The following is a 22,340-nucleotide window of genomic DNA, read 5'->3' on the forward strand; positions in this document are numbered from 1 at the left end:
TTTGTAACAGGCTGCCCATAACTGCAGTGAGCACATAACTAGGGATCAGGAGCTTCTTGTACCACTGATAGGCTTTGAGGTGCAGCTTCTCCACAACTTAAGAAGGAGAACTTAGAAAAGAAGCTTAGAAGAAGAAGAAGGTCATTGTGCTGAGCTCAGTTATTAGATTCTCAGGCAAGGTGCTCTTTAACACTCGTGGTTTTGGGAAGGGAAGGATCAGGGTTAAGGTTAGGTAGGTTTAAGATTTGGGATGCAAAGGGGGGATTGGATTATGGAAGATCTAAGTGCAGTTATAGTAAGGTAGTAAGTTCAACGTGGCCTCTCAGGCCGATGAAATATGAAGTCCATGCATGTAGTCAACCTGGCAAGTAGATATTCAGCCCAACCAGTCAGTCAGTTATCAGGAGTCAATCAGGCACCCAAAATGCAGCTCAGTCTGCAGTTAACCAATTCTAATTGCCATCAGACCAGCATGGTTGATAGTCAGGAAAGAAATTGTATTCCATCAATATTTGGAGGACCTCAGTTTCCCACCCTCACTGTGTTTGGATGTTATCAGTGTCCTCTCTGTTCTTATCTCTAGAATTTGAGACTCGCTGCCCTCAAGGCAAGAAAGAGATTCAATATAAGAATGCCAAGTTGGAGAAATGGGCACCATACCTTAATGCCAATGGCCTAGTCACCCGGCTAACACTGTATGAAGATCCAGACTGTAAGTAGATTTAAAACAAGAGATCCTTGGGAGAAGGCATCAAGGATCACATTCAGTCTGATATAGTATTTGGGCATAATTCTCTGTTTTTAATAATTTTTATTAAGAGTTTTAAAAATAATAAAAGATAATACAAATCAAATTCAGAAGAGAGAGAGAAAATGAAAAGAAAAAGAATAGAAAGTGCAAAGAAAGAAAGGAGAGAAAGAGAAAAAAGAAATAGTTAAAGAAGTGACTTCTGATCATCATCACAAGTAAAGACAAACTTAATATTTCTTTTCCCCTTATAAGGTTACATGTATATATCTCTTCTTCCCATACCCCATCCCTTATCCATTCGCAAATCCATAAATCATTAACGTTTCAGTTCAGTTGTCAGCAAAAAGTCCAGAAAGGGGTTCCAGAGCTTTATGAAGTTATACTGTGTTTTAACCCTGGTCAAACAAATTGGCTTTAATTTTCATCCTTTTGCTTCTAACCATCTTAATCTTTGATCCATTCAAATGCAGTTGTAGGTTTCGATCTTCCCTCATTTCCTTCTCCCACCTCTGAAGTTTCTTCCAGACTTTAGCAACCCTCTTTTGTAAATCCATCAAGAAGTTGTTATCCAGGCCATTGTCTTGGCTTGGCATTTGTATTTCCACTTTAACTGCCACCTCTATCTTGTAATCCACAATTGCTTTGTTTTCCAGTAAACCTACATAAGCCTGTTTCACCTCTTCATTCTGTAGGTCTTCCAAAGCATTTTCTTTGACAACTGTCCTTTATTCTTTTGCAAATAATGCATTCATAGAGGTAAACATCATTTCTGCCATTGTAAGTGCACGGCTCTGTCCCCATTCTTCAAAAGTCTCTTGAAATGATCCAAATTTCACAGCATTAATCCATCATTTTGTACAATCCAACACTTCCTCTCCCATTCAAAAACAAGAGGCAGACTTTCTTCTTTTTCTGCCTAGAAATCTTTAGTCCCCTCTAGTGTCTAATTTCTGAAGTCATAAAGTCTCAAATCTCTGTTGTTAGTTTGATAGCCTAAACAAAATGGTATGCCCACAAAGGCACTATTTATTAATTTAACTGTTTTAGCAAAGTCCAAAGGTTCCAAATTTTTTGGGCCCCTCAGTCCATTTTTATCTTTCTCAAATTAAATCCTTATTTAGCTTTTTGTCTTTCATTTCAAACTTTTTAATTTTTTTAAGCTATTAATTAGTTTTCTTTTATTCTGGAGTAAAGGTAACTCACCAGGTGATTTTTTTCAACCTGTGGCTTTGCAGATCTCTTTCAGCTTTAAAACAGCTATATTCTGCAGTGATTAGAAAGTGAGTGTCCTTAAAGGCTTCACCACGGTTGAGAGCTTGATGTCTTCTCTTTGACTCCCAGCTCTCAATCCCGTGGGAAACCACTATCCTGCAGCCTCCTCACGAGGAGCGGCCATCCGGAGCACAAGTGGGTGATCCCTCATCCTCTCCTTCTCTGGAGAGGTTCTGTGGACCGGCCAAGTCGCCGATCCTTCAGTTGTGGATGCAGTCGTAGTCTCTGCTCATGCATAAGCCACCGGGGGTAATTCTGTTTTGATCCCCAAAGTGTAGGAGGTTTAAAAAAGTCAGAACATAAGCATTTACAAAAGAGCAGAATAAGAACAGAATGATATTTCACTCCACTTCAGTAATTTCACAGTACTGACCGATGGGTGCCCATGTTATCGTCTCTGTTCCATTGGTAGCAAATTTTCGTATATGCTTATTTAACCTATACCTCACCTTTCTACCAGCAACTGATGCCCACTGCTGCAGTGGAAGCATGATCAAGTGTGGAGGGCTGGGAAGATGATGGGAAGAACAATATTGTCCCAGGAACAGTAGAAAAGACAAGGAATCCTCTGCTGGCAAATGGGATAACTTGACAGTGAAATGTACTCCCTTGAGGGAGGTACATAGACTATCCTTGCCTAATCAATAAGCATGGAATTAGTTTGCAAAACCTCAGTTCAGTGTGTGGAAAATTCGGTATTGCTTTTCATCAAGATCAAGGACCTTCCTTCCTTCCTTCCTTCCTTCCTTCCTTCCTTCCTTCCTTCCTTCCTTCCTTCCTTCCTTCCTTCCTTCCTTCCTTCCTTCCTTCCTTCCTTCCTTCTGAACATCGCTTCACCAAGCCTCCACCAAGGATCCCGCACACAAAACTTGCCCCTCCTGTGAGCAAGTTCTGAATCTCTCCTAAAGGTGCACCATGGACTTTTTACCATTGCAGGCTGTTGGTTTACAACACTCAGCTGAGTCACTGAATTACCTAGTAAGAGAGGGTGTGAACTGTGTCTGTACAGTATTGAGGAAGATTTGAGGGTGTAGTTCACACTAAACCTAATCACTTACATTGGCCAGCAAGGGATTATGTGACCACTTTCATCCTATTTCAGATTCACAAAACATCCATAACCAGAAATTGTTTGATGTGGTTCAAACCTCTACTGAGGATTGAGTTCTTGGACCTTTGCACTCGAGATGACTCTATACCAGTGTTGTAGCTTTAGTAGCTGTCCAAGTCCTGGCACTCAGCGGTGTTGCAAGAAGTCATACAGGTAGTCCTCACTTAATGACTACTTGTGTAGTGACAGTTCAGACTTACAGTGGTGCTGAAAAAACTGACTTACAACCAGTGCTCACACTTATGACCATCGCAGTGTCCCCCCAGTCACATGATCACAATTGGGGTTCTTGCAAGTGGTTCACATTTATGACCATTGCAGCATCCCGTGGTCATGTGATCACCATTTTCGACCTTCCTGGCTGGCTTCTGGTAAGCAAAATCAATGGGGAACCATGTGATTCACTTAATGACCACTTGGTTCACTTAAACAACTGCAATGATTCACTTAATGACAGCTGCAAAAGAGGACATAAAATTGGGTTGGATTTGCTTAATGACTGCTTTGCTTAGCAACCAAAATTCTGGTCTCAATTGTGGTCGTTAAGTGAGGACTGCCTGCATATAGAATCTATCAGAATGGTATTTATAGTCCACCTTCTCTTAAACTCTCAGGGCAGAGCAAAGCAAAGTCATATAAAACCCTGTAAGTTAAAACCAATGAAGTTTATCAGCCACTAGACATGTAGAAGATCAAACCAGTCCATCCTCCAAGAAATTAAGCCAGACTGCTCACTTGAGGGAACGATATTAAAGGCCAAACTGAAATACTTTGGCCACACAATGAGAAGACAGGACACCCTGGAGAAGATGCTGATGCTAGGGAGAGTGGAAGGCAAAAGGAAGAGGGGCCGACCAAGGGCAAGGTGGATGGATGACATTCTAGAGGTGACGGACTCGTCCCTGGGGGAGCTGGGGGTGTTGACGACCGACAGGAAGCTCTGGCGTGGGCTGGTCCATGAAGTCACGAAGAGTCGGAAGCGACCAAACGAATAAACAACAACAGACATGTAGCAGTTATGTGTTTGTGTCAACGTGGCCCATCTGTGAACGAGACAAGTGATACTTAATGTGTTAATGGCAGAGGATAAACCCTGCACCAGCCACTGATAGTTTTTCCTCTGTCAAAGACATGAGGTCCCCAGTACGCACACTGGGAGCCCAGTCTGGCTCTTACTTAATTGTTTTTCTGTTTGTTGATATGACCACCCAGGCTTACATATGGTTATAGAGGCATAAGAAGCAAAGGATCCAAGCCAGAACGAACAAGGCCAGCCAGAGCATATTCCTGCTCAAGGTCTTTCATTTCTGGATGGGCCCATCCCTCTTGGGCCCACCATGAGCAGTCCCTCTCCTCTCCTCTCTTCCGAAGGTACCAAGGTGCTTGAAGTGAAGGAGTGGTTCAAGAACCGTGAAGACATGTTGGACACTAGAGAACTGAATAAGCAGACGAAGGTCACAGCGGAGCAGTTCCTGCCTGGACATGCCCAGGGTCTGAAAGGTATCCGGTCCAAAGAGGGGCCTTTACTCTTGGCAAGGGGGGACAGGCGTGCTTTCTCTAGCCTGGGCAAGACGTGCCAAGGGCCCAGGTGGGAACCTGATTCCCTGCTATTAGGAAAAGCAAGGTAGGACAACACGTGCCCTTTCCAAATCTTCGAAATGCTTAGTTTACTCTTTCCAAAAAGTTGGGTGCTGGCAGCATGGCGCATCTCTTTCCCTGGCGCCTGGATGCCAGCCAAAGGCCTGTTTCGGTCTCAGAGGTTTCCACAGCTTCTCCAAAGCTCCCAGAGCAACCTTCTTGTGACCGCCACGTAATTCCCTCTCCTGGTTTCCTCCCTTTGCTTCGTAAACAGAGCTGAAAGATTGGAGGCATCGCCATCTGTGATGTGTGGAGAGTTCCACCTTGTCTGTCAGCTGTTGTGTGTTGAATTAGGAAATCCTCTCTTCCTGAGCATTTCGGAATCGGGGCTATGCATAGAGTCCATGTCTTACCTTCTCATCATGGGCTGGGAATGGTCCATAGAGGTGCTGAGCTTTTATTTCCAACAGCTATCTTCAGGGAGGCCAGTTTGCTCAAAATTCAGGAATCTCCAACAAAATTGTGGTCTTTGTTTTTTTTTTCAGTCTTCACTATAAGGGTTTTGATCCTAACAGAGAGGCCTTTTGTCTGCCTTTTAAAAAAATTGTTGACTTTATTGTTGTACAGGTAGACCTTGTTTAGTGACTGCCTCCTACAGCGACCGATCGCAGTTACGACGGTGATGAAAAAGTAACTTTGTGACCAATCCTCGCACTTACGACCTTCGCAGGTCTCTAAAGCAGCATTTCTCAATCTCAGCAACTTTAAGATGTATGGACTTCAACTCCCAGCATGGCTGGCTGGGGAATTCTGGGAGTTGAAGTCCATACATCTTAAAGTTGCTGAGATTGAGAAACGCTGCTGTCAAGCAAAGGAAAACAGAAGGAAGATCATAAGCATAGTTGCGCTTTCACTTAGTGACCGCTTCGTTTAATGACCTAGTTGCCAGTCCCAGTTGTGGTTGCTAAATGAGGACTACCTGTATTTACAGTCTTCTTTTGTTGTTAGGGCAGTCCTATATTTTACTGCATTTCTGTTTCTTTGGCTGCCTGCTCCCTTGGGGTGTTTTGTAAAAAGCCGGATTAAGACAAAAAATACTCCCAACAGTAATTGAATGATATGTGGACTACTTTGCAGTCTGTAAAGGACAAGAAATACTGTGACCATACAGATAACACCCCCAGGGCTCTTCCATGTGGCCACATTAAAGTACAGGGTGCCAGTCCTGGAGCCACCAGGAATTATGCTGGCATGAATTGCTCTAACTCAAGAAGTCCTGCTGTATTATCTTGGAGTTGCTGGTTTAGGGCAGCCCAAGAAAGTGAAGGGGACAGAGATCTAGCTCCTCAGTTTTCTGCCTGACATCCCCTGTGCACCCGCTAACTGGCCACTCCATCCAGGACTTCTCTTTGACTTCCCAGCACACATTTACAAGACAATGGACCCGGAGACAGAACGCACCATGGAGTTCTACAGTGAGACACGGGTGGATGGTCTTCAGAAACGCACAGAAACATCCCAAGAGATGGCAGAATATTTTGAAGGTCGCTCAGATTTCCTGAACTACCGGTGCGCTGAGTTCGGCAAAAGAATCAAGAAACCTGCCAAGGTTCTAGCCAACACCGAAACCAATGCCCGGCCAATTCTGGTAAGAATAGCCCATTGGCAATATTTGGTTGGTGCTCCATAGTCCTTCAGAGACAGGGCCTATTAGAAGGTGGGGAGCTGTCATGTGCTGCCTACCTCTGAATAATACTCAGACACTGGTTCGCGGATCAGGCTCTGGTTTATTTGCAGGGCAGGTACAGCGTTGGTAGAAAAAAGCTGAGAGTGACAGGAGCGCGCCGGTGCGGGGTTTAAATACCCCGCGCCGGTCAGCGCCCCCTCGCTCACGGTCACGTCACCCCCCTTTGTCCAATACGTTGCCCTGCCGGTGGGTGAGGGTTTCCGGGATCGCCCATCATCAGGTTTCCCATTCCTCTGCTGATTGCTTTCAGCTGGGCGATCCCCGTTGTATTGCCGCTGATGGCTTGGGTGGCTCCGTGATCCGTTTAGCTATTGTTTGTTAGCCGTTAGTCGTTGTGGGTTGATGGCTACTTATCTTGTACCCCTTCACCTATTTCCTTGTCATTGTCATGTGTGCCATTGCGCTGATGACTTTAGCTCAACGGCACTCATGACATACTGCCCCCTTTTCGAATAGTGTTCTCCCCCGGTTTTCTGGGTTTTCCCCGTGGAGCTGTCAAAACGCCACATTTTTTTTTTTTTTTTTTTCAAAGTTCCCGCCGGAGTAGTTGTCGCCCCTCCCTTTGCTCCTCCCTCTACCACATGCCTTCCCAGGGTGTGTCCATGGTACGCATGCTCGGGTCCTGACCTGGCGTGCGCATGCTCCAGCCACACCCTGTTTGTTTGGCTCAGTTCGGCGAGGGGAGAGGCGTGGCTGGTCGGGTGCTTCTCAGCTCCAGGTAGGGCCCTTCTTTTTCTTATTTAAAGTGCGTCGCCTTTGTTGTGTCTCCTGGGCGTTGCCCCCAGGTTGCCCTGTTGGCTTGCTTGCCACTCCCCCGTGGCCGGGGGGCGGGGGGAGGGTGCTGGCGAACGTTTGTCACCACCCCGTGGGCCCGGGGCGGGGGGAGTGAGTCCCGGGGGGGGGAAGGTCCACCCAAGTCGCGGGCTTGGGGGGGGCCCTTTCCCTTGGGGCACGGGAGGCGGGGGGGGGGCCTGCGGGGGGGGGGGTTTGGTTTTGCTGACCTTGGTTGCGGTTTGTCGGGGTATGCCCGGTGAAATACTCTGGTCAGGTCAGGCGCGTTAACGTTGTGCGCCGCCACCCATTCCGGGTGGGGGAAGTGTTTCCACCTGACCAGATAGTGTAGAGTTCCTCGTTGCTTGCGGGAGTCGAGAATGTCCCTTATCTCGAAGTGGTGTTGCCCGTCGATCATCACCGGTGCGGGCTGTGGCGTGCTTGGGTGCCATCGGGAGGTGGTTGCCGGTTTCAGGAGGCTGGTGTGGAACACCGGGTGGAGTCTCCGGAGGGTGTGTGGCAGGTCCAAGCGTATTGCTACCGGGTTCACTATTTGCGTGACTCGGAACGGCCCGATGTACTTAGGCCCCAGTTTTTTCGAGGGTTGGGTTGACTTTAGGAACTTGGTGGATAGATAGGCCATATCCCCCGCCTGGAACGTCGGTTGTTGGCGCCGGTGCTTGTCGGCCTGCTCTTTGTAGGCAGCCTGTGCATCCTTCAGCGCCGCCGTGATTACTGGCCATGCTTCCGCGATCTTCCGTCCCCAGTCGCTAGCGTCCACCTGGGGTTCCGGGGGTTGAGGTAGCTCCGGTATGGGGACGAAGTCGCGCCCCGAGACTACTTCGAACGGAGTTTTCCCCGTGCTCGTGTGGACGGCGTTGTTGTATGCGACTTCGGCGAACGGGAGCAGTTCAGCCCAGTCGTCTTGGTGGTAGTTAGTATATGATCGTATAAATTGCTCTAAGGTGGCATTAAGAACCTCAGTGGCTCCGTCCGTCTGAGGGTGCCAAGCCGTAGATAGGGCCTGTTGGGTCCCCGTCAGCTTCAGGAAGGCCCGCCAGAATTTGGAGGTGAACTGTGTGCCCCTGTCGGTCACCACACGTGCGGGACATCTGTGTAGCCTGTACACGTGGATGAGGAAGAGTTTGGCTAGCTGTTGTGAGGATGGGACCGACGTGCAGGGGATGAAGTGGGCCTGCTTTGAGAAGTAGTCCTTCACCACCCAAATGGCCGTTTTCTTCTGGCTGGGTGGGAGGTCCACTATAAAATCCATAGAGATTTCCTCCCATGGGCGGGAGGGTTCTGCCACCCGTTGCAATAGTCCCGCGGGTTTGCCTGGTGCCCGTTTGGCCCTAGCGCACGTTGGGCAGGACGCCACGTAGGTTTTTACGTCTCGCCTGAGCGCGGGCCACCAGAATTGACGCCGTGTTAGGTGTAGGGTCTTGAGGAACCCAAAGTGTCCCGCTTGCTTGGCGTCGTGTGACCTATGCAAGATCGCCTGGCGTTGCGAGTCCGGGACGTAGATTCTGCCTTCCCCCCATGCCAGGTCTTGTGCCATCGTTACCTTGTCGGGGTTTGCCAGGAACCAGGGGTCGGTTTTGAGGGCGGCGGCGAGGTCCGTGCGCATTCCCCCTGGTAGTTGCGGTTGGCTTCTTTCCGTCGCCGGTTGTCCCGCCGTCGGCTGCGCCGTAGAGTCGAGCTGCCTCCGTGCGCCGCTTCGGGTGGTCACGGCCATCCCCAGTTGCGAGGCGGATAGGACCGTCCCAATGGTGTCTGGGGCGGGCTCTTCGTCTTGGGGCAGTCGGGAGAGGGCGTCGGCCAGGAAGTTCTTCTTGCCCGGCATGAACTTCAGCTGGAAATCAAAGCGGCTGAAGAATTGGGCCCATCGGACCTGTTTTGGGCTAAGGCGTCTAGGCGTTCGTAGGGCCTCGTGGTTCCGGTGGTCAGTCCAGACCTCGAATGGTTGGGTGGCTCCCTCGAGTAGGTGTCGCCAAGTCTCTAGTGCCGATTTCACCGCGAAGGCTTCTTTCTCCCAGACGTGCCATCGCCTCTCTGTCTCGGAGAACTTCCTTGACAGGTAGGCGCATGGTTTCAGGAGTCCCGTGGGGTCTTTCTGTAGCAGGATGGCTCCCAGGGAGAAGTCTGAGGCGTCGGCTTGGACCACGAACGGCCGTTCTGGGTCCGGGTGCGCGAGGATTGGCTCCGTAGTGAACAGCGCTTTCAGCTTGTTGAATGCGGTCTGGCACGCGGGAGTCCAATTCAGCACTGTGCCTGGGTTCTTGGCGCGTCGGGTGTCCCCCACCCCTTTGGTTTTGAGGAGGTCCGTTAAGGGGAGGGCTATCTCAGCGAACCCCCGGGCGAATGACCTGTAGAAATTTGCGAATCCGAGGAAGCTCTGTAGTTGCCGTCTGTTGCGGGGCCGCTCCCAGTTTAGCACCGCCTCAACTTTTGCGGGGTCCATTTCGATGCCGTCCCCGGAGATTCGGTACCCCAGATAGTCTAGGCGCTCTTTGTGAAACTCGCACTTTGTAGGCTTTGCATAGAGCTGCGCCCTTCTGAGCTTGTCGAGGACTTGCCTGACTAGGGTTACATGTTCCTCGTGCGTTTTTGTGTAAATAAGGACGTCGTCGATGTAGACCAGGACCCCTTTGAACAGATGTTCATGCAGTACCTCATTGATGAGCTGCATGAACACCCCAGGGGCCCCCGCGAGTCCGAAGGGCAGTACCTTGTACTGGAAAGCGCCTAGGGGGCAGTTAAACGCCGTCTTCCATTCGTCCCCCTCCCTGATTCGGATGCGATAGTACGCCTCGCGAAGGTCTAATTTGGAAAAGACTTTGCCCGTGGACAGGTGGGCGAGCATGTCCTTCACCAGGGGTAAGGGGTATTTGTTGGACAGGGAAGCCGCGTTTAGGCCCCGGTAGTCGGTGCAGAGCCGTAGGGTCCCGTCTTTCTTCTCCCGGAATAAGACGGGGGCTCCGACCGGTGAGCATGCTGGCTCTATGAATCCCCTGTCTAGGTTTTTATCGATGAACTCCCGGAGGGTTGCCATCTCCTTCGGGGTCATCGAATAGATCTTTGGTCTAGGTAAGGGGACGTCGGGCAGTAGGTCGATCCGGCAATCCGTCTTGCGGTGGGGGGGTAGTTGGTCAGCTTCTGCCTCTCCGAAGACCTCGGAGAAGTCGGCGTATTGTTCTGGTAGGTCTGCTGTGGTAGCGGCGTTGTCTTGTGTGGTCGCCTCCGCTCGTCCTACCGTGGGGTTGCTTCTGCCCGCTGGAACTGGTGCTCGATACTCGCCGTCGCCGAATGTGAAGGTGCAGGTCTCCCAGTTGATCCGCGGGTTGTTTGTCGCGAGCCATGGCATCCCCAGGACTGCAATGGGCCGTCCGATGTGCGTGACTACGAACGATGTGCGCTCGGTGTGAGTGCCCATTTGCAGGGTGACCGGCTCGGTTTGTAGCGTGGCTGGTTTCCCTCCCGCTGTAGAGCCGTCCAGCTGGTGGAATGCCAGCGGCGTGGGGAGGGGGAAGCAGCGGAGGTCGAGTTTGGCGACTAGGTCGGGGTGGATGAGGTTTTTTGAGCACCCCGAGTCCACTAGTGCCGCGGCCGTGGTGGCTCCGTTGCCGGCAGAGAGTTGAATTGCTGCCAATATTACGGGGCTTTCGTCGTTTCGTTGAGGTGGTCCGCGTTGCTGTCCCACCGCCTGCCTCGCCACGCGTCTCAGGGCAAGCGGGGAGCATTTCCCGCCGGCTGGTCGGGGTCTGTATTGTCCTCTTCCCCCCAGTAAGCGTCCCAGCCCTCTTCTGGTGTCGCTGTGGCCACGGTCATTCGGCGGTGAGGGGGCGGCCCCGGGTTGGGTGGTTTGGGGCTAATTTTCGGAGTGGGTTTGGGCGTGCTGGTCGGCGGTCGGTTGGCGAAGCAATCCGCCGTCTTGTGCCCTAATTTGCCACACCTCCCGCAGGGCTCCCGGTTGAACTTCTTTTTTGGGTATATGGGGCCGGCCATCCCCCCGTGTGGTGCGGGTACCTTTTTCCCGGCATAGTTTGTGTCTTCCGTGGTTGTCATGAGGAAGGTGCGGTGCGCATGTTCGGCTTTCCCCGCGAGGTGGATCCACCCGTGTAACGTTTCTGGGTCGTCGCGGTAGAGGGCCCATTGGAGGACGTCGCGGTTGAGCCCCCTTTTGAACATTTCCAGCAGGGTGGTCTCGGACCAGTCGCTGACCTTCCCCGCGAGGGCTTTGAACTCCAGGGCGTAGTCAGGGACCGTCCGTGTGCCCTGTTTAAGTCTTTGGAGTGCGCTTTTCGCCCTTACTTTGGCTAGGGGGTCTTCGAAGTAGTTTTTCATCTCATTGATGAAAGCAGGGAAGGTGGCGAGGGCGGGGGAGCTGGACTCGTACAGTTGGACGTACCAGTCCGCCGCCCTGTCTTGGAGTTTGATCGCCACGGCGGCGATCTTGTCGGCCTCGGAGTCATAGGAGTGTCCGTGCCTCCCCATGAACTCCCTAGCGTTGGTCACGAAAAACGAGAGTTTTGTGGGGGTCCCATCGAAGAAGATGGGGAAGTCCTTTGGGGCCCGGGCGTTTTGTGCGGCCCCGCCTCTCGCTTCCCGGGGTATGGTGTCGGCCGCCTGTGCCATCTGCTGACCCTCCGCTGGCCCGTGTGGGTTCGGTGCTTCGCTCGGGGTGTGGGCTTGTGCGGGGATGTCGTTGGGTGGCGCGGGGGGCATAAGCGCCTGGAGCATGGTCCGGAGTTCCGTCAGTTGAGCCCGCATGGCCGCGAGTTCAGCTCGTGCCTCCTCGTCCACAGCCCGCGCCGCTGCTGGGGCCGGTTCCGTTGGCGCGTCCTCGGGGGTGGGTTGCCGGCGGGGTTCATCGTCCCTCTGCCGCGGGTCCGCTTCCTCCGCCGTCTGATGGGTGTCTCCGTCGTCCTCCTCCGTGTTGACCGCCGTGGGGCTGTCGCTCCACGCCCGTTGCTGGGGTGCGATGTGGGGCGCGGGGTCCTCCGCTGGTTTCGGAAGTCGTGCTGCTCCCTCCCGCGGTCGGGTTGCCTCCGTCGCCATCTCCCCTTGGGGTTGGAGCTGAGGCTCGGGTCGGGTGGGGTGGGCGTCCATGGCTCCGGGAGTCCGCGGTGCCTCTGGCCTTGGTCGGTCCTCCTCTGTCTCTTGCCGCGCGGCTCGCCCTCCTTGCCCGCGCCGCTCCGGCCTCATCTTGCTGGTCTTCTCGCCGTCTACTCCTCCCGCGGCTCGTTGTCGTCCGGTGGGGCTCGGCGAGGCTGAGTTTATGACTCTCAGCTTTATGTCATGCGCTGCCTACCTCTGAATAATACTCAGACACTGGTTCGCGGATCAGGCTCTGGTTTATTTGCAGGGCAGGTACAGCGTTGGTAGAAAAAAGCTGAGAGTGACAGGAGCGCGCCGGTGCGGGGTTTAAATACCCCGCGCCGGTCAGCGCCCCCTCGCTCACGGTCACGTCACCCCCCTTTGTCCAATACGTTGCCCTGCCGGTGGGTGAGGGTTTCCGGGATTGCCCATCATCAGGTTTCCCATTCCTCTGCTGATTGCTTTCAGCTGGGCGATCCCCGTTGTATTGCCGCTGATGGCTTGGGTGGCTCCGTGATCCGTTTAGCTATTGTTTGTTAGCCGTTAGTCGTTGTGGGTTGATGGCTACTTATCTTGTACCCCTTCACCTATTTCCTTGTCATTGTCATGTGTGCCATTGCGCTGATGACTTTAGCTCAACGGCACTCATGACAGGAGCCCCCAGTAGGATTCTGTTGTTGTTGTTGTTGTTGTTGTTGTTGCCATAGATTTCTGGTTCCTAAGTGGACTGCTGTGAATATGCAAGTTTCTTCTAAGCAGATTCAACCCACAATAGAGATGGTTACCTTGAAGAGTGGCATCTTCCCTGCTCCTGTTGAAGGTCCACACAAAACTCTGACTGAGTAACCCTTTCCCATCCATCTCACCAAGCTCGCTTGCCATCTCTGGATATGTGTGGCCCCTTCGTCTTCCCCACCTTCATGCAGATTTTCCCTCTTGCATCTCCTATTCACCCTCTTGCATGGACACACTGGCCGTACGTTCTTTTTTACCTCCAGACCCCCTGGGGCTCTTCACCTGCTGTCCAGCCTTTGCTTGAGTTCAGCTGTCTTCCACATCCCACTATTCCTGTTTAGCAGCTTTCCATGCATACTCCTGTGTGCATGGTAGCTTCTTACTTGTCTACTACTTACAGTCTCTGTCTGGTCCATCTTCCTTCCCTTGACATGCAGAAGATGTTTCTGACCCCTGCCCAGTGCTCCTTTCCTTCCACTGAAACTAATCGCTGATGAAACAGTGATCTTGTATTTTCAAGAAGACTCATATACAGACAATAAAACCTAATTACTGATGTACCAAAATACCAGCATAACTATCTAGCTCTCTGTGACCCACTGTTTGACAATTCCAACCAACTCACCGTAAATATGATGGTCAGGAGTTTGATTCTACCCTAGTTTTATCTCCCCTTCCTCTTGTGTACTTTCTAGAAAATCACTGAGAGGTTCCACAGGAACCCAAGCAAACCAGCGGATGAAGATGTGGCCGAACGCATTTTTCTGATGGCGGAAGATAAGATCCTCTTGACTTATCATTACAGGCAGAATTATGTCACCCCTTCCAAGAGGGAGTTTAACAAGCATACAAACGTGGACAGCAAGGGAAATAAGATTGCCATGAGCCGGGACACGTGTGTCAGTTATCAGGTGAATGTAGAAGGTGGCATCTGCAGGTCATGGTGGATCCAAACTGTCATTGGGGGTGGGATTTAAATAAACGCTTGCGGGATATAAAAAGAGAAGCAGTGAAGGCTTCGTTCTGGCTGATGATCAGGCACTTAGAACCAGGGAGCAGAATTCTCTTCAGCAGATAATGTGGGTCGGTGGGATTCTTGGTGGCTCAGTTAGAGCTCCCTCGTTCCACTGTTGGAGACTGATAGACTATAGTAATCATCAGTGATTACCTCCTGCCCTGGAGACCACAGGATTGTAAAACAATGGAATGAATTCAAGTAAGTTGACAGAATTTAATGCAATTGCCTTTTTGAGGCTCTGGGCCAGATAAGTATAGATAGACCATAATGTACAATTCATCAATGTTTCTTCCCTTTGCCATCACTGAGTTTGATGTTTCCTGTTTAGGAAAACAACAGTAAAGCAAGTGTTGGGTTCTACATATCTAGTGGTTAACCACTCACCTCTTCCATAGCCATCAGACATGACCAGATAACCCCATATATTGTTCCTTCCATTTGCCTTCTTTACAGGTACCTAGAGAGGGTGTTGTGCCTGTTTGCATTTTCTGCAAAAATCTTCAGAAGTAGGTTAAAACACGCCTTCTTCCTCTGCATCAATATTGACCCAACGTGACCCAGATGTTGGGTATGAGTCAGGCTGAGATAAATCAAGCTATGCAAGAATTGGCCAGGGAAACTCACATCCTGATAGAAGAGATCATAAAACAGCCCCTTCGGTGCAGATACCAAATAAAGTGTCATTTCCTGCTTCGACTGGGGAGTTTTTGAGCTAAATGTCTCAGATTTAGAGAGGCCCCACCAGCCTTCCTGCGGACCCCAACGGCCTTGAGTGCAGCCACCAAAGATTTCCCAAAGTTGTGGCAAACATTATGTATACCATTTATATCTTATTAACCGTCCTAATCTCACAGGACTCTGGGCAGTGCTGGGATAGGAGGGGAAATTAATTAAATCGATAATTGTGGAGTAATTAGAATTACTAACTACCAGCTACTTTCAATTTGTAGATTTGACTCAATTTAAATAGAAAGGAAAGGAAGCCAAATCTGGGTTTTCCCCTGTACTACTTTTTGAAATACCACCCTTGGCATTTGACTCAGAAAGGTTTATTAGTTGGAAGATTATCCCTAAGGAAAATAACTTTTGCTGAAAGAAAGGAAGACTGGCAAAAGGGGACACGTTGGCCACGTCCAGACAAAATAACCTAGTTACTGTAATAACTTATTTTCTGGGTTCACAGACCAAGCTAACCAAATCTCTGGGTTTGTACAACATGCTAAGGTAAAGCAGTGGCAGCAAGACCAACACATAACCAAGTCTGTGAAGTCTTGCAGAAAACTTCATTAATGCCCATGCCAATGTTCGAGGCTCTTTCAACTTTGAAAAATGCTCAGAAATGTCCTTGATCCAGTCTGCATCTGAAGGAAAAATGCTATTTCCTTCCTCCTAAACTATCTTCCAGATGAGAAGACAACTCAGCTTCCAATACCACAAGGCTTTGTTGGCTTTGCAAAGGTAACAGGTGCCACAGCCACTCAGAGTTGGTTGCATTTGCAGCAGTGTATAAGTCCTGTAAAAATAAAATAAAATAAAAACAACTACTGTGTATGTAGACTACTGTAGGGATGCGGTGGCGCTGCGGGTTAAACCGCTGAGCTGCTGAGCTGCTGATCGGAAGGTCGGCGGTTTGAATCTGTGTGACGGGGTGAGCTCCCCTTGCTAGTCCCAGCTCCTGCCAGCCTAGCAGTTCGAAAACATGCCAATGTGAGTAGATTAATAGGTACCGCTTCGGCGGGCAGGTAACAGCGTTCCGTTTAGTCATGCCGGCCACATGACCATGGAGGAAGTGTCTACGGACAAACGCCGGCTCTTCGGCTTTGAAACGGAGATGAGCACCGCCCCCTAGAGTCGGACGCGACTGGACTTAATGTCAAGGGAAACCTTTACCTTTACTATGTAGACTACCCATTTTATGATCAAATGGATATAACTGTGGGGATTGTTTATGGAAACATTTTTTTTGAAAAAAAGACACACAGAGGGATGCAGAAGGAGAAAACAGTGGAACCAGTGATCTCAGGAGGACTGAGTAAATTGCTCTGCCCATCAGTAAATGGCTGACTTGTTTCTGAAGGTTCAAACCTACTTTATGGTTCATCTGTTCTCAGGCAGGGCCTGTGGAGAGAGAGAAGAAATTGTTCCATCTCTATGAAATGATGATGCGGTTAATCGAAGATGAGAAACAGTCCCGGCACCAAGTGTGGGAATCCGAGATCGAGGTATCTGTTGGGGGAGGTACTTTGTTGCTAAAGAGATGGTATCGGGAGTCATGCGTTGTGATAAGCCACCGTGGTCTGGTTCGCATATAATGCTGGGTGGAAACCAAGCAAAGAGTCTTCCGGCTAAGCATGTGCTCGGCCTACATGAGCTTGCTGGATCCATGCTCTTCACTGACTTCACAAATGCTTTGGGTAAGCGTCCAAACATGACTGAAAATGAGAGAGCTGCTGAAGAATGAATGTACTGTGAATTCATAACAGAATGAATAACTTGTAAGTGTGGCACATCATAACCTCCTTAAGGCTATATGTCACTAGGGACATGTTCCAGAATACGACTTGAGACAGGCAAGAATGCATAAGTTTCAGGGGTGGGGGTGTTTGTTGTCATTGTTTCATTTGGTTCAGAAGCAAAAATAGAAAAACGTGGTTTGGATGTAAGCCAAGCCTTATCAGATCAGAACAGGACTTTGTTTTTCCAGCTACTTGCTTTGCACTGTTTGTGAGTGAGACTTCTTCCAGGTATTTATTTTACATTCTTTAGCAGCCTGCTCTCCCCTTTCTCTAGGCAAACATAGCACAGCATGGCACTTTACTCACTTTTTTTGCTCTGGACTTGCATTTTTTTCTCAAAAGCACTTTAAGCATGCAAATCTTAACACAGTATAAACATAATATGTGTGCAGACAGCCGGTTTGTCGTGGTTAAGGCCCCAGGCTGGAAACCGGGAGGCCGTGAGTTCTAGTCCCGCCTTAGGCACGAAGCCAGCTGGGTGACCTTGGGCCAGTCATTTTCTCTCAGCCCCAGGAAGGAGGCAAGGGCAAGCCACTTCTGAAAAACCTTGCCAAGAAAACTGCAGGGACTTGTCCAGGCAGTCTCTGAGAATCAGACACCTTCGAATGGGGATATACTGTGTGTGTGTGTGTACATGTATGTGTGTATGTATATATATATATGTGTGTGTGTGTGTGTGTGTATATACATACATACATACATACATATATATACATACATACATACATGCATACATGCATACATAAAATATAGTCTCTCGTCCATGTACTGATACATGATATCTGAACGGCACAACCAAGTAGCTGGCACTGTGTACTGGAACATCTGCACAGGGTATGGGCCAGACCCCCCCCCCCCCAAGTCCAGACAGAAGATTCCACAGAAGGTTGTGGAGAATGACAGGACTGAGATCCTGTGGGACTTCCAGATCCAGACGGACAAGCAGGTCCTGGCCAGTCAACCAGACCTTGTGGTAGTAGACAAGGACCAGAAGAGTGGTGGATTGTCAGATTGTCCTGGTTCCCCAACATCTGTCGTGGACCTTGTTAATCTGGGCAACATCCAAACTGGTATGACTCTTAGTTCATGTCACTCTCATATTCGAGGTAGGCAGGTGGAGTGTTAGAGGGTCTTTGCCCAAGGATTCCTACTGGTAAGGTAGCCAGGATTCAAACCTGTCTCCTGCATCAAAGGGCCGCACTCTAACCACTATGCTATCCTGCCACTCATAATGGCAAAGTGTAAGAGGCAGGCAGGAACAGTATACATTGAATGGCACAACCAAGTAGCTGGCACTGTGTACTGGAACATCTGCACAGGGTATGGGCCAGACCCCCCCCCCCAAGTCCAGACAGAAGATTCCACAGAAGGTCGTGGAGAATGACAGGACTAAGATCCTGTGGGACTTCCAGATCCAGATGGACAGGTGGGTACTGGCCAATCAGCCAGACATCGTGGTAGTAGACAAGAGGTGCTGATAGATGTAGTGGTGTCCTGTGACAGTAACGTCAGGAAGAAGGAGTATGAGAAGCTGGAGAAGGACCAGGGCCTGAAGGAGGAACTGGAGAGGATGTGGAACGGGAAGGCCAAGGTGGTCCCAGTGGTGGTGGGAGCACTCGGGGCTGTGACCCCCAAGCTGGGAGAGGGGCTCCAACCGATCCCAGGAGCCACATCAGAGCTCTCTGTCCGGAAGAGTGCCGGGCTAGGAACAGCTGAGATCCTGCGCAGAACCCTCAAACTCCCAGGCCTCTGGGGGAGGACCCGAGGTTGAGGAAGACACATGCCACCCCTAGGGGAGAGATGGGATTTTTATACCTAGATATATACATACATACATACATACATACATACATTTTTGGGAATGTGGGTTCCCCATATCTCAAGGTTTTGCAAAGGAGGCTAGAACTGCTCTAACTGGTTTTCCTGCATCTGCAGAGGGTTGAGTGAGATGGTCCTTGGGGCGCCTTCTATGATTCTACCTCTGACATCTCTATCCCGTCAAAGGTCCTGGACATTCTGAGGGTTCGAGAAGAGGAAGAAGCCGCTAGCAAGTTGAGCGTGTGCATTTATGATACAGAAAGGAATGAGAGAAGTAAAGAACATCGTGAAGTGATGGTAGGCGGGGGGTTCTTTTGGTCCCACATGCACAGCATTTATGAGCCGTTTCCTCGTCCCTGGAAATTATCAAAACTATACAGAGCAAGGAATTGGGGATCTAAATAGGGGAATTCTTAGCATCTTAATAGTCACCCCAAGATTCTTGAGAAGGCCAGGAGAACTGGGATGCAGGGACATTTGAGTGTCCAAGAACAACAATTACCTCCCACAGTTTTGGGTGAAACAGGAAGTTGGGGCGAAAACTTGAATTCACCATGTTTTCTGGTGGTTTTAAGAGGAAAATGGGAGGGAGAGGCCTTTGTAAGGCAAACCTTTTCCCCTTATAAACCCACCAGAACCACTTTTTTAACCCTCACCCCCACCCCCAGTGATGCATAGCTTTTCAGTGGCATGGTTGCCAAATTCTGGCAGCATAAGTTTTGAGCGTTTTCAGTGTACCCTTAATCGTGCAAGTTAAAAACAGACAAATTCATTAAAAATTAGTTAAAGGGTTTTTTTTTTAACATTACAAAGAAGAAATGGGCTGCCAAAATGTTGCTGTATTGCCACAAATATCAGGGTATTGTTTGAAATGGGTTGGCAGCTTGATACTGGTGGGACCCCATATCTCCATGAAGACCTTCCCTGGCACATGGCCAGCACTTGCCTGCTCAGTGTCCACTTACTTAATTCAACCTTACTGATTTACTTTACCTTATTTTGAGGTTTTTAAAAATACAGAAAAATCTTGCATGGGATCTCTGAGCTCCATTTTGGCTCCCACTGATACTCTTTTAAAAAAACAAACCACGATTGAGGACTGCAAGCCGAGTGTTCCTTTAGGAATATACCCATTTGCCCAGGAAAACAAGAGAAGGAAGGGAAGTTGGCAGTTCTCCTTGTTATGGGGCTTGTTATGGGGATGATGAGTACAATTGCTGGTTTGTCTTTGGGTACATGTGGAAAGTCTACCATAGTAGCTACAACATCAGCTCAAGATTCCAGCTGTGCCGTCCAGCCATAAACAAGCACACACTCCCTCGCCAAGGCGCCTAACCATGGGCCAGAAAGCTGCTTTCAGTTGGGCTAGATAGCAATGATTTCCATAGCCACATAGGCAAATTCTTCACATGCTTCCCCATTTTTCAGGAATGCTTCTCCTGCCGAAGCTTAAATGTACAGTATTTCCTGTGTCCTGCCCACTCTCAACTCCTTAACAATTTTGGGCACCTGGAATGCAAGGACAGAAGCAGGGGAAGCTGTGGTGGGGCTTGAATTTCTTGGCTCCTGTAGAGAGTAGAGAAAATGACCTTGATGGAGATATGCAGGAACCGTTACCGAGGCAAAAGGAGCTGAAGTAGTTTTTGAAGTCCAAAACAACAAGATAACCTCCAGAAGCAGTCTAGACAGACACTTTCCTAATACACTGAACTATGAGGAGGAGGAGGAGGAGGAGGAGGACCACCACCACCACCACCACCACGGTCAGGCTTGCAAGGTTCTGTTGTTATAGCCCATCTCAACAAAATAAGTTCTAGCCTTTCTGTGGAATTGATTTCTTGGTCTGGTCTGCCTGGTGGGGCTGTCAGCTCCCCAGCAAGCCTACTGGTTGGTCCCCTTTCTCTCCAGGAGCGCCTGCAGCAAGAGGAACGCCAGCGGCAGGTGGAGCAGGAACTGGACTATCTGGCGCCTTTCCTGATTCAGATGGGCGGTGTTGAGAAGATGACCAAGTGGCTCGCTTTGCGCCTGAAGGAAGACTGCCTGAATGATTTCAAGCATCGTCTCGTTGACAAGGCCAACCTCATCCAAGCACGATTTGAGAAGGTACCTAGGCAGTCCTTGAACCTCTTGCTCTCTATGGCAGTGTTCCTCAACCTTGGGAACTTTAAGATGTGTGGACTTCAACTCCCAGGATTCTCCAGCCAGCCATGCTGGCTGGGGAATTCTGGGAGTTGGTGTCCACACATCTTAAAGTTCCCAAGGTTGAGGAACACTGCTCTATGGCCTAAACCAAGAGCTGGCCTGCCTAGATGGGTCTTGCTACTTCTATGGGCCCCACTGCTCCTCAAGGGCTTTTGCTGACACGTGTGTATCTCCTAAAGTGGACCCACTGGAACCGTTAAGACCAGAGTGGGTAGTCTTCACTGGCTTTCCCCAGTGGAAGGGGCTGGATGGGCTGTGGGATTATGGCCAGGACAAGGGGCTCCCCCAAAGCTTCATGCTGCCACAGGTTCCATCAGTCAGGTTCCATTTCCTTGTCTCCTCAACTGCTAGCACAGCAATTCCAAGCAGGGATGTCTGCAGGCTATGGTCAGAAAAGTCAAGATGGTGGCAGTGACCCTGAGATCAAAGTTCTATCTATTTTTAGGTGAATTGCATCTCTATTTTTTTGACCATGCCCTGCAGACACCTTGATTCCAAGGCCATGCTTGAAGATCCCCTCAGCACAGGCTGTTCCGGGTCCTCATCAGCTGGACTCGGAGATCAGACGATTCAGATTGTCATTCTGTGAGACACTATTAAGCTTTCTCCTTAGATTGAATAATTGTGACCAGCATGAGTTGGACCCAAGCCTATGCATCTGGTTCCTCCTACTTGATGGCCACTCTAGATTGTCCTAACCCCTGACCCTCTGTCTCCTGGCCTCTCCTCCTCTGTTGGCATTCTCGAACTCAAGCTCTGTCCAATTTGAGCCATCCAGTTTCCATCAAATTGAGACCCAAACTCTTCTTCCCCTGGGTGAGCTCTGACACAAATCACAATCTTCTCTCATATATTAGTCCAGGCTGCAGTGGGGTTGGCCGGTTTTCTGTTGGGCCCACTGTGGGACCCAGCCACTGCCTGCATGCCATTTGAACCAGACTGTTCCATTAAACCGGAATAGGACTTACTTGGGAACCTTTGCCAATCACGTGCTCACAACCATGGTCTTTTGTTCATCCGACTTGAGGGTTTCGGCTGCAGTATGAACCCTGCCGTTGTCTCCCTCCCTGCCTAGGAAACTCAGGAGCTCCAGAGGAAGCAGCAGTGGTACCAGCAGAACCAACTCAACATGACTTTGGAGGATGAAGACGCCTACTTGAACTACTGCTCGGATGCCATGTTCCGCATTCGCATCTTGGAGCTCCGACTCAGCAGGTATTGTGGATGGGACTTAAGCCCAGGCCATGTGGGGATGGGGGTAGGATTCCAGGCCACCGAAACACGCAGTCCCTCTCGGCTGCGTTGATCCACCCTGTTGCTTCTTTAGAAAGGCTAGGCTAGGCTAGGCTAGGCTAGGCTAGGCTAGGCTAGGCTAGGCTAGACTAATCCTCTGCAAACTCTAGCACTGTTAGTGCAAAACGTAGCACCACGTTCTCACCAGAAGAAGTCTGCAGTATGGACATTCATCTAGTTTCACTGAATTACACAGGGAGAAGGATTGTTGAAGGTCCATTAGTCTGGTCCTATTCAAAGAAGGATCTAAGATATTAGATCAGACTACAGCAGAGGTTGGGCAACCTTTCTTTGCTTCTGGGGTCACACCCAGAAGTGGGTTGGGGACAGCTGGGATGTACATAACTTTTCCCCTTGGCCGTCCACTTAAAACCCAGGCTGTGTTCACACAACCTGCTAGACTAAAAAGGCATTGGGTAGCTGGTGGTTCA

General features: G+C 49.9%; 1 protein-coding gene across 1 annotated transcript in view; it reads left to right on the top strand.

Annotated features, from left to right (window-relative positions):
* The window catches only part of DRC7 (dynein regulatory complex subunit 7), a 40,477-nt gene that overhangs the window by 15,609 nt on the left and 2,528 nt on the right, over positions 1-22,340 (top strand). The window contains exons 9-16 of the mRNA XM_063313088.1: positions 584-712; positions 4,506-4,634; positions 6,134-6,360; positions 13,758-13,973; positions 16,192-16,302; positions 18,601-18,711; positions 20,323-20,517; positions 21,692-21,831. Coding sequence (XP_063169158.1) covers positions 584-712; positions 4,506-4,634; positions 6,134-6,360; positions 13,758-13,973; positions 16,192-16,302; positions 18,601-18,711; positions 20,323-20,517; positions 21,692-21,831 — 1,258 coding nt within the window. The remainder of the gene's footprint in view (positions 1-583; positions 713-4,505; positions 4,635-6,133; positions 6,361-13,757; positions 13,974-16,191; positions 16,303-18,600; positions 18,712-20,322; positions 20,518-21,691; positions 21,832-22,340) is intronic.

The sequence above is a fragment of the Candoia aspera genome, chromosome 11 (assembly GCF_035149785.1).
Source record: "Candoia aspera isolate rCanAsp1 chromosome 11, rCanAsp1.hap2, whole genome shotgun sequence".
In the NCBI taxonomy this organism is placed as follows: domain Eukaryota; kingdom Metazoa; phylum Chordata; class Lepidosauria; order Squamata; family Boidae; genus Candoia; species Candoia aspera.